This window comes from Chrysochloris asiatica, unplaced genomic scaffold (assembly GCF_000296735.1).
Source record: "Chrysochloris asiatica unplaced genomic scaffold, ChrAsi1.0 scaffold00386, whole genome shotgun sequence".
Lineage (NCBI taxonomy): Eukaryota > Metazoa > Chordata > Mammalia > Afrosoricida > Chrysochloridae > Chrysochloris > Chrysochloris asiatica.
In genome coordinates this window covers 1308783-1321429 of record NW_006408904.1, presented here as the reverse complement: position 1 = coordinate 1321429, position 12647 = coordinate 1308783, and the positions used below count along the sequence as shown (strand labels likewise).

The following is a 12647-nucleotide window of genomic DNA, read 5'->3' as shown; positions in this document are numbered from 1 at the left end:
CCATCTTGTTTGTTCCCGAGATACTGACTTTTAATACTATAGAGTTCTTATTCATTCCAAGTAAGCATGGGCCAATTTCACCATCTTACTGTGAAGTTCTTAGGCAAGGACTCTGCATTGTGAATGTAAAGGAACACCAAGGAACTTCAAGACAGTACCATCATGATCGGTACTGACTCCATGGTACCTAACAACAACCATCATGATGGTGTGTGAGAAGTGTAGCCCAAGAGGAGTAGAGTTTATCTCATCCAGAACCAAGTTCTGAGATGGAGTCTGCTATGGAGTAGAAGGTTTTATCATTTCTTGAAAGACTTTCCTGAGACCAGATTGTTGTTCATGAGTTCTGGCATCTTAATAAATGACAGAGAGATTCTCTTTAAGGTGAACCAGAGAGCATGAATCGTGTGCCTTGAGCCACAAGCAGCAGTAGCAGCAGAGCTTTTACATGGTGCCCAGGGAACTATTACCCTTGAAATATCCAAGTAGTAGTTGCAGATAATGGTGATTGCATCTTACAAGCCCAAGTTTTGGAGTTCTAGTTTCCTCACCTAGAAAATAGGCATAAGAGATCGCCCTGGATTTACATACCATTGAAAACTCATCATTTAGAGTAAGAGAAATTACTGGTCTAATTCTGCTTGTACTCCTGTGCTGGGATGGTGGATACCAATAGCCAGGCACCCCTGTATTCACAAAAGCATAGCAATGTGGGTATGGAAAGCACCCCTCAACTCAAGTACTTAACTTGAGAGTCACTAAATCAGACATGATCCTTGTTCTCTAATGCTTTACTGGTGAATGGCTTACCATCTCATGAAGGAGACAAATCAAAGACCCTCAAAGGGTTTTCATGACTGGGCTGCCCAAGCTTTCCAGTCCTATCTCACTCCACTCTCCACCATACTTCCTATATTACCTTCCTGCTGGCCTTCATTCCATTCCTTGGACTTCTGCACAACCTGTTTCTTCTGCCTGGAGTGTTGTTGGCCCCACTCTGTTTGGCAATCTCCTCTTCCTCTTTAGTTTGACTTTTCCTGAAGCTCATCTTCAGTAAGACTCATGTTTCCTCATGACATTCTAGAAGCTATGCTTGTTCTTTTGATGATTTATTGAATGTGCTCTCAAAAGAAAATAAACTCCATGAGACCAGAAACCAGGTTTTAAAGAGAAAAATAGATGTCTTATTGTATTCCAGTACTTAGATAGGCACTGAATATGTATTTCCAGATTAAGGATTACATGAGTACAATAAGTGAAATCTTCTTGTGTTCATATAAAATATCAAGGAATAAATATAAATTGCACGTGGTTAGATGTTAAAATAAAGGGATAAGTGGTAGCAGAAGTGGGTGAGAGTGTGGGTTGGAGAAAACCACTGGAAGAAGGTGGCTCTTGAGTTGAACCTTGAAAGGTGAGATGGATTCCCACAAACAGCACAGCCTGAGAGATAGGCAAAGGCAGAAAACCTGTCACTTGAGGTCTCTGTGGAATAGTCAGGAATCTTCACTTTGGCAATGGGGAAATGCATAATTTCTTTGCAGATGTTTAAATTACAAAAGTCCTGACACTGAGAGTATTTCTTCTCTACCAGGAACAGCTGATTGCTGTTGATCTTTTTGAAGATAGAGACCTTCACAGCAAGATGCTGGTCTCTAGAGGCTATCCTGGAAGCTAGACTGGGAAAGGTTGTGACCTAGCAATGAAGACAAAAGGGGCTGAGCTAGTACTAGGTGTGGTGGTCATAAAGGGTGCCCTTGGCAGGCAAGAGCCCAAGAAGCAGGAATCCTAGAGCCCTCAGCCTGGGCTTATTCAGACAGAAGTTGACTTTGATAAATATGCTGCCAGGGTCTAGTGGGTGAGGTGAGGTTCAAGATTCCAACCTCAAGAAGCTGGTCACTGTCTCAGTCTTGAAGGGACTGAGATAAAATAAGCTGAAGCTAAGCATACACTTGGCAGACATGGTCTCAGCCACAAGGATGAAGTTCTGATATGAAGATGCTGATGCAACACGTCAGAGCAGGATAAGCAGCAAAATAGTTTCAGAGTTACCTACATTACTAAACTAGACCAAAATAAGCTTTCTTTGGGCTGAGAGTAGATGTCATTCTCAGATAAGGTTGCCAGGATTAGCAGATAAAAATATTGCGTGGAACATATACCAAAAAATAATTTGTTATTTATCTGAAATTCACATTTCATTCAGTGTCCTGTGTTTTATCTGGAAGCTCTAGTCCCAGATCTGAGTTTGCATGCTGGGTACGAAGGGTCTAACCCCAAGAGAGGAAGCGTGGGAGGAAAAAAAGAGAAAAGGACCTGAAAAGGACCTATCAGGCCACTTGGGGACCATGTCTATTCTGTACATTTTTGCAATTTCCACTATGCCTAAGGTAGTGTCGTAGAGTCCATTCCAGATGCAGAGTGGGTCATCTTCCTTTCCTTGTGCTCTTGTCGGAAATGTTCCATGTTGAGACTGCATGTTAAGCTGTAGAGTTTGTAGCAAGTGGGATCCAATGTCTTTCTCAGTTGTTTTTCTTAGAAACAAGACAAAGCAATACAAAATTCATCACAGTTCCTTGTTTAAGATGTGCTATGAAGTAATAGATCTCCTTGATGCCTGTTTAGTAAGAAGAGAACAAACAGTATATTGCCTGAACACCAAAGTGACCTTGAAAGTTACTACCTTTGCTCTGCCTCTTGGATATTCTCTAGGAGCATACGGCCCTTTAAGGAGCTCTGGTAGTATAGTGGTTACGAGTCAGGATGTCTAACTTCAAGGTCAGCAGTTCAAAACTACCAGCCGTTCCATGGGAGAAAAGTGAGGCTTTCTGCTCCTATAAAGATTTACATCCTCAGAGACCCTATGCAGGGTTGCCGAGTTGGAACTGACTTCACAGCTCTCCACCACCACCACCATACATCCCTTTACATGCAGTTAGAGTTGTAGAGGTCGGGGATCTGTTGACATTCATATCTCTATGCCCACAATTGAGGGTGGATGTTCCAATGCCACTGAATGTTTACTTTATCTTCATATATCCACCCAATACATGTTTTCCCAAATCTGTGATGCATAGGCTCTGTGGTAGGCTCTTTGGAGCCAAAGAAATTTTGCAACCCTGCTTTTATAGTTTGGCAGATGAGATGGTATGTGAAAGGCCAAATGCATTGTGGCATAGGTGCTATGATAGATAGACAGACAACTGGAGGGCTTGCAGGGCAAAGGGCATTGCGTGGTACAGATAGAAACACAAGGATACTTAAACTCAGTCTTAAAAGATAGCCAAGGAGTAGGTGGATGTACTTGGATGATTACTGATGCTGTACTCATGGGGGAAGAAGGAGGGATGAAATTGCCCCCTTGTTAAAAATATTTTCAAGATATTTGCTATGACTGAAGTATTAAACCAAAGCATTGGGGTAGGGAGTAAGCAGGGTCAGGGACATTGTATCCTTGCTGAAGACAGTGAGTCTCATCTTGAGGCCAGTGGAAAGTCCATAGATGATTTAAATAGGGAGGTAACATCCAAATTATATTTTTGGAAGAATTATGTTTTTGAAAGATCACTTTGGTTGGCAGCTGAAGATAGGACAGGAAGGGTGCTGAACTGGACTGGGATGTATTGACCAAGGTCAAATTTCCAGGGAAATTTTGTATCTTTGCATGGTCCTAAGGGGGCTTCTCACTAGCATCTTTAAGTCCCAGAGCTTCCTTTGTAATTTAGGAAAAGTGTAAACATATCAAGGAAACATAGTTTTCCTTCTTGCTTGATGAAAAGATGATGGTGCTAGGGTAACGTCCACTGTGTGAGTTGATGTCTTACCTGTTAGATGCTGGTTCTCTGTGTGTGTATGTATGTGTATGTGTAGAGAAAGAGAGAGGAGATACATACATGTTCCTTTGTTTCTTCCTGACCCCCCCCTCCCCACCAGTACCTGAGTGATTGAGGGTCTGGAGCACGTACACCCCCTCATCCACACTGAAGGCATCTGTGGTAATGGCATCTGGCCCATATGCAGATCTAGCTCAACTCGGTGCTGACATCAGCCGGTTTGTGGCACCTCAGCGTATTTCTGGGTTGCAAATGAGAGTTTCTTAGTGCCAGGCTCGCTTGGGCTGTCACATCCGGTGATGAATTCTCTGCATCAATGGTGTACTTGCTAAGGTAAGCGCAGAGGAAGAGTGGAAAGGAAGAAGAGAATGGGACAGGCTGATGATCTCAGCCTAGCAGCTACTGCTCTGAGCTCCAGCAACACTGGATCTGCAACAATAAGGGAAGGCAACTGCAGGTGGCGCCTGCACCTTTTCAAAGAGAGTGGCAGAGAAGGGAGAATTCAGGGCTTCGATTGCAATTTTTTTTGTGCCACTGTGTTTTGTCAGGAGTAACCATGTGACTTTCTCCATCTACCATTGCCTGATTCTTAACCTCAGTAACCAGACCCGTTCCCAACCTCCTCAGATGGGCTGCTTTTCCCCTGTTGATGAGATGACATTCTGGCAAAATCTGATGTACGTCCAATTATGTGACAAATTCCTTCGGATAGGGTATAGAGTAAATAACCCATTGTTTTATTCATTTTATACCTGTTTCCATTAATGTAAGGAGCTCTGGTAGCATAGTGGTTACGAATCGGGCTGCGAACTACAAGGTTAGCAGTTCAAAACTACCAGCTGTTCCACAGGAGAAAGATGAGGCGTTCTGCTCCCGTAAAGATTTATAGCCTTGGAAACTGTACAGGCTCGCTATGAGTCAGAACCAACTTCACGGCACACCGCCATCACCACCACCATTAATGTATGTGTTGAAAAGTGATTTTTTTTTCTCATTTTGTCCTAATTTTATGTTCCATTAGCTTCTCTCTCTGTGAGGTTGCAGATTGTACCTGCTACTAGGTTAGGCTTCACCTGGTGGAATTAAAGGTTAGATACAGTCTTGCTGCTCAAGTCTGACATCACAGGATTACGTATTGCGTTGGGTGCAGATGGAGAGGCTCTACCACTAGGGATGTTTTCAGAGATAAAAGGGGCCTGTTTTGCAGGTGTCATCTCTCCGACCCTGGAACCTGTCGCTTAACTTAATGACATCAGCATTTTAAGATGGGCGCCCCTCTATAATGAAGGATACAGTTTGCATCTGAGAGTCAAGGGGAGATGTTGGGAAAAAAAAAAAAAACCAGCAAAAAGTCACACTTCCCACCATAAGCACAGGGTTGTTAATGAAAGCATCTTTGGAGCTCAGTGAGCCCAGAGATACATAAACACACAAAGGTGGAGTTTCCTACTTGATATTCTCCCGCAGTTGAGGAGGAGGGAAGGAATTGCTCCCCAGGGTTAACGTGGCAGTAAGCGAGGTCAGCTGTTTCCCAAGACAGAGCAGCCTCTGAATGTCTGACATTAACACTGGAATGATACAGCTGAAGCAGCCAAAGTGATTTACGGGAAACCCGGTGAAGTTGGCTTTGCTCGCAGTTTCTGATCTTGTGGACGCTTTAGTAGCAGTGGCAGCAGACAATATACCATTGTATAAAGCACCTCCTGAGAAAAGAATTCCTCACTGGCTCTAGTTAGATGTGCTTAATCTAAAAAGTGTTGGTGTTTATCTAGCTTGAACAGCATTGGCTGGAGTGTCCTAAATTTAGCAGGAAGTCGATGGTTCCATGGCAGAATTCCCGCCTTTCATATGGGAGACCTGGGATCAATTCCCTGCCAATGCACCTGCTGTGTAGCTACCACCTGTCTGTCAACCAAGGCTTTTATGTGTGATGCTGTACAGGTTTCCGCAGAGCGTTCAGATTAAGATAGACTAAGAAGAAATGCCTGGAGATCTACTGCTGATCATCAGTCTCTGATCACAAAGGCCTGATCTGCAGCCAATCTTGGACAGGGTTCAGGATGTGGCAGTAGTTTGTTTAGTTGTGCTTGACATTGTCAGGGGTGCTGAGCTAATTAATGGTGGTTAATAACAAGGAGTCCTGCTGCGGTGCTGTAAGATAAGCACTGGACTGCAAGGTTGATTTGAATCAAAAGGTCTGCAGTTCAAGCTCACCAGCCGTTCCTCAGAAACCCTATACAGGGTCGCTCTGAGTCGGAACTGACTCGACAGCACTTTAACAACAAGAAGTCCTAGTATGATGCCATAGGTTAAGCACTCAACCTCAAGGTCGGTTTGAGTCACAAAGTCAGTGGTTTAAATTCAACAGCCAACTCCTCAGAAACCCTGTATAGTGTTGCTGTGAGTTGGACCTGACTTGATGGCACTTAACAACAATAACAACAGGACCATAGCTTGACGATTGGGTAGGATGTCTACCCTTCTGGTTTGCTCTGACTTTAGGGATTTACCAAGATATAGGACTTTCAGTGTTGATACTGGGAAAGTTCTGAGACAATTGGGAAGATTGGTCACCTTGAGGTGTGTATAGTTGTGTGTATGTGTGTGTGTGATGGGGGAGGTGGAGGTATGGACCATGGAAGGGAGCTAATAAGATTTCTTTGTTTTTTAATAGAAGATTAGTAGATCTTCTTCATCAGGCCAACTGGTATAATTAAAATGCTGGTTTTGATATCAGCTTGAATGAACTGAGTCCTATCTCTACCATCTGTGAGTTGTCTGTACCCCCTAGCATCTTGCACACTGGTCTGAGAAAAGAGAATTTTTTAGGGAAGATGTCTTCTGTTGGAGTTATTTCCATTAAGATAAGGCTCAAAAAGAAGCCCCTGAGAACCTTATAGAAAATCAAAAGCCTTGCCTACCTACCTCTTCCTGATGAAACAGCACATAGCTAATTTTCTTTACCAATAACTTTTTTTTTGGCACCACTTTCAATTATTTTAAATAATGACAATGGTGGCGATTTGTGAATAGCATTGTAGCTCTCCTTTGTGTGTGTGCACTGACGACATAGGTATGAACCGTTTTCATGGCTCCCCTCATCTGCTTGCCTCTTTCCTTCCCTGATACCAGGTTAATTCTAAGATATCTGACTTTAAAAAACAAAAAACCTCTACTTTACTTCCAGAGTCCTCCTGTGGCACTGTAGGTTAAGCACAAGACTAGTGGTGGTTCAAAGATCGGTGGTTCAAACCCACCAGCTGCTCCTTGGAAACCCTATACAAGGTTACTATGAGTCAGAACTTACTCAAGGGCACTTCACACCTTTACTATCTGCTTCTTGGCATTGTGGTCTGTCATATTTCCTTAAATCTCATGCTGTTACATTGTTACAAATGCACACACCTATAACTCTATATCTATCTGATAAACATACACATAAAAAAGTAATTGTTAGAACACACAAATACCGAAACACTAACAGAAATGATCTTGGAATAATAGGATTATGGGTGTTGCATTTTGCTTTTATGCTTTTGTACATCTTCCTTTTATAATCAGAAAATATAAATTCCATTAAAGGATTTTCTTATGGGAAGGTACAAACACAATTGCCTTTCTCAATCATTTTAAGATGGCAGCAGAATACATGTGTTCTTGGTTGGGAAGGGAAGTTAAGATTATGTCACCCTTGTGACAAATCTGCATTAAGAAATTCTGTTATTGATACCAGTCATACTACAGAGACCTGCCTTCCCCCTGACTCCCACCAATGGAAAAGTCGTAAGTAGCAAAGGGAGAAATTCTCATCTTCATTCTTGTGTTCCACCCAATCCCCCCATCACAAACAATAAAGGGAAAGGTCTTCTAAGAAAAAAGGAACTGGGAGAAATTACCTGCCTAGAGTAGGAGAGGGGAGATTTGCATACAGAGGAGATGTCCTCCTGATCTGAATGGCCCAGGACCACCTTTCATCCTTTTGGAATCCAGATCTGTACTTACTGTTGATTAGTAAGATATGGACAAAAATCTACCTTAATGCTAAAACAGCTGCTGGGAGCTGCTCAGAATGAAAACCCGGGCTTTCCTGGGGAAATTACAGTATCTTTTGAGCGAGGCAGTGGAAAAGAAAGTCAAATGGATGAAAATGGCAGAGAAAAAAAAGACTGGTTCAAAAGTTGGAGGTCTGTGTTCTTTCTGAACCATAAAACAGGAAGCCTGTTTCTCTTGCACACCCTGCTTGCTTATAAATGAAATGTGAGCAGACTTTCAGTATTGCTTATGAAGTGCGAGACACTCTCCTATGTACTGTGGATAATACCAAACTATAGAAGCTATTGTCCTTCTCAAATGGCACTGTCGTAGCTACCCCACATTTCTACAGGGGATAAAAGGAAAGTACCGTAAGAAATCACGTACCAAAAATGTCGCGACCTGGACTGTTCATCATGATCAGTATTTCCAGAGTTGAGGTGTATTAACTCCAAATGAACATAGTTACTGAGGTAGGGAAGCATTTTAGTACACTTATATTCCAATGTTTTAAAACATATCAACAATCATGAATTATGTATCATGAGTTAAATGCTATAGAAAGTCATTCCTCAACTATTTTAGTGGTAGGCTCTATTTGGCAAAGTGTTGTTATTAAAACAAATTCCTTTGAACAGTGCCATTGTTCGAGCATTTCCAGTATTAGTTTTAGAAGAATCATCTGCAGATATAACATAAACTCACAGTTTCCCATCTCGTCACCTCTTTAGATATATTCTCTCAGCCCAGCCCTGACTGTTTTGGCACCATTGACTTGACTGCTATATTCACCTGTGAATCACCATCTGTATTTCTCAAAGCTTACCTCAAAGAGTACCTCTCTGAATCCCTTACTGGTCCTCCAACACTGCTTGTCGTTGGTGGCACAGTGAGTTATGTATCCACCAACCACTCTGCAGGAGAAGAAAGCTGATGCCTTCTGTTCCCGTAGAGATTTGCAGCCTCGGAAACCTTATACAGTGTCTTCATGAGTTGTGCACCTCAGCAGCACACAACAGCAAGCAGTGCTGGTATTAACCCCTACCTTAATGACATGAACCCTATCCATCCATCACTATGTATGCAAAGTCATAAAGTACAGAACCTTACATAGAACAGGATTTGGAATCCCAAAGACATAAACATGTAGAGCTAGGAAGGACCTTAGAAATCATTTGGGGGATCATCCTTCTTCTTGTTCAAAAGGAAAACCAAGGCCAGTGAGGTAAAGGTACTTTGCCAGGGCCAACAGCTAGTTGTTGCCAAAATCTATACTAGAGCTTGGGTCTTTTGACTGTAGGGCAGCTGTTATTCCATGATAGCACACACAATAACTGAATTAAAACATCTCTGAGAAGTATAACACATTACACAACTGGGAGGGTTAACATTATATCCAAAGGCTCACCGTCAAGTCCCAAACACATCTGAGGGTGGTGGGAATAATATCATCAGCAATAATAGCAGCCAATTTGATGAGTGCCCCATGTGCCAGGCACTGTACTGGGTCCTTGACACAAGTTGCATCATTGTCATTGTCATTGCTCAAAGGCCACCAGATCACAGAGGACTGACTTCTCTCCCTTTTTCCCTTCTAGGCTAATGGAGGTTGGCAGGATGCTACTACCCCTTCATCAGTGACCTCCCCTACAGAAGGCCCTGGCAGTGTTCACTCTGATACCTCCAACTGATCTCCCCGCAATCGCATCCCGGCTGACCCTGTGCCCCAGTCGGGGCAGGGGCAGGAGGGAGGGTTTCTCTCCCAACGCTGAAGCAGTCAGACTGGAGGTCGAAGCGATCAGCAAACACAATAAGAGTCTCCTTCTCTTCTCTTCTTTGGGATGCTATTTCAGCCAATCTGGACACTTCTTTATACTCTCTTCCCCACCCCCACCCCTTTTTTTTTTCTGGGTAGAAGCCACCCTTCCCCTGCCTCCAGCTCTCAGTCTGGTTTCAACATCTTCCCCACCCCTTTCCCTCTGTCCTAGACTTCCTGGGTCCCTGCCCTCTATTACATAACGGAAGGATATTTTCAACAATTAGAGAAATTTAAAGAGGAAAAACAATGATAAAGAAAATAATAAAAGTGTTTGTATGTTTTCATGCTGGTGGTTTGAGGAGCCAAATTTACCTCACTCGGATCCCTCCCTCCTAATGTTTAACAGGCAGCCCTTCTATGTTTCTCTTGTTATTCTCACTACCTCTTAGCAGAAATATGCCACGTTGCCCTACTCACTCCAGGCCTCCCTTCCCATCTTCTTCTTCATTCCCCGGGGACAATTCTGATTGGAACACTTCCCTTCTCTTCCTTCCTGGACCCAGTTATTCTTTGGGGACTGCCATAGCTGGGCTTTTTAAGCTGCCACAGTTTCTGGTTATGACTCTGCTAGGTTGATTCCCAGGCAGGAAGTCAGGCAGTAGGGGGAGGGCACGTGAACAGAAAGGACAGAATTCCCACAGGCTTCCTCATCCTACTACAACATCTCTTGCTTCCAGAGGTACAGCCATCTAACTCTTAAAAGCAACGTTCAGACCTTCCTGCAAAACCAGGTCAGAGTTAGCCATGGTAATGAATGCATTCCCAAGGAGTAAAAGGTTCTTTTCCTGAAACTTTTCATCCATCCTTTTACATGCACTCGAGCATGCTCACACACACATACATAGATGCACACATGCAGGCACATGCACACAGTCTTAAACTTCATTTTACCAAGATCATTCACAAGTCATATGCAAATAACGTGCATTAGTAGCCAGAGCACTCTGCATTGTGAACTCAATAGAAGATTGTCAACTCTGAGTGAAGGTCTTTGATACAAAGAAGTTATGTGTTGCTGGGACTTCCAGGACATACAGCTTAGCAACATCGCATACACAGGACAACACAGACAGGACCTGATCCTGATAAAGTTTAGGTTTCTAGTGTAAACTATTCCCCTGGCCACTGTTTCAGTGTCTAGAATAGATTTGGTTCTGTATCATAGGGACGACGTTGCATTGATTATCCAAAGTGTTATATATGACACCATGCTCTTGGCTCCTGACCTCTGGAGCCTGACTTCTGGAGGAGAGAGTTGCATAAGGACATGGCTCAGGCTTTGAAGACTTGAGGGTCATGGGGAAAGAGGAGGGTAAGGTTGTCACTGAAATCACCCGAGTTTTATTTCCTGGCATCATTTAAGAGAAAGGACAACTAGAAATTGAATTTCTAATGTCTTCTGAGCTTACACTCTTCATAGTGGACTCTGTCAGCAATTAACATGGCAGCTCTGTCCCTTGATTAAGTGGGAAGTGGCTAAATCTCTTGATGCCTGGACGTATTTATAAATGGGGATGTTTCTGCTTGGGTTATCAGGTTTATATAAAAGACTGAAGAAACGAATTTCATTTATACCCAATCTAGAAATGTTGAAGGAAGGAGAAGTAGTATCATAGAGATCAAATTATGGCCCGTAACATGTAGGGACAATTAATGGCTTTCATGTTCTAACTTCTAGCTCTCTTCAGCACCTTGATATCATCTTGATGATAGAGAAGGGTGATTGTTGGTTTCATGGTTTTGATTCATTTGGTTTCTTAAGATAGAGAAATGCGCTCCCCCCTCCGCCAACCACCAACACTGAAAAAACCACATAGGACCTGGTTCTGTACTTGAACCCAAAATGTGGCCTTGTAAGTACTTAGTTCCCTGTCACATTCACTCTGCTTGTGAGGCCTCCACGTAGAGGTACAGGACCATAGAAATTCCTCATGGTACTACAATAATGCATGGCAAGTGCTCCTGGCTTGTGTGTTGGGGAAGGAAGGAGAAGCAGAACTACTACATGACATACTCCAGGATATATGTATTTGAAGGAAATGCACAAAATAAATATTTGATGAGATGGGACTTAATGACTGAGAGCACTGGAAGGGTTGTGTCTGCTTAGCTTTGTCATCATCAGAAGGGAACTCTTAGCAAGAGCACATTTGTTACCACTATAGTGATTAGAAACTGGAAAGCTATATCTTAGTGGCAGAAAGAAATTGAAACTACCCCTTGCGTTTGGGTAAAATACAGAGAAAGACGCAAAGGGGTTTTCTTGGAAACAGGAAGGGGTGATACCAAATGGGGATCAGATGATGCATTTGAGATGAAATGATGAGAACGATCAGAACGATGCTCCATATGCACTCACTGAATAGTTTGCACTGCATGTCCCTGTTCACAGCATCTTCCCCACCCAGCACTTACTTCACTCAGACCTCCTTGTATCCAATGCCTTTTCCACAACCTCCCCTCCAAGTCCACTGTTACTTCCAACGTGGCAACCACTAGTTCACGCATGAGCATGCTGGCAGCAGAAGGATTAGGATGGAAACAGTCTGTCTCTGGAAATACAACTCCCTGGAAATTCACATCAAGTCAATCCTACAGACACCACAATGTGCCCAGGATACATACCTTCATTGTCTAATGGAAGTAGGAACGCTCCTCTTTTCCTGACAGCAAATTTTCTCTGAGAAATGGTACTAGACCTTGGATTTGCCCACCTTGTAACTCTTCATGATAGCTCCTCCTCTTTACCCCCCTAGTCCCTCCCCTGGCATGGAATTAGCTGTCTTGCAGTACTTCTGCCAGGTGGCACTTTCTTTGCATTGATTTTGTTTTACTGTGGTGATGGTTCTTTATTTGCCAGCTGCCTTTTTTCACACACATTTTTCCTCTCTTCTTCTTTTTAGTTTTCTGCCCAGAAAAAACCCGACTTCGATACCAAAAAAGATAAAACTACAGAAACTCAA

General features: G+C 43.0%; 1 protein-coding gene across 1 annotated transcript in view; it reads left to right on the top strand.

Moving 5' to 3' along the window:
• The window catches only part of PBX1 (pre-B-cell leukemia homeobox 1), a 385369-nt gene extending 375401 nt beyond the window's left edge, over positions 1 to 9968 (top strand). Inside the window, exon 9 of the mRNA XM_006876513.1 lies at positions 9464 to 9968. Within this exon, the coding sequence (XP_006876575.1) occupies positions 9464 to 9556 (93 nt within the window). The 3' untranslated portion in view covers positions 9557 to 9968. The remainder of the gene's footprint in view (positions 1 to 9463) is intronic.
• Positions 9969 to 12647: the final 2679 nt, after the last annotated feature.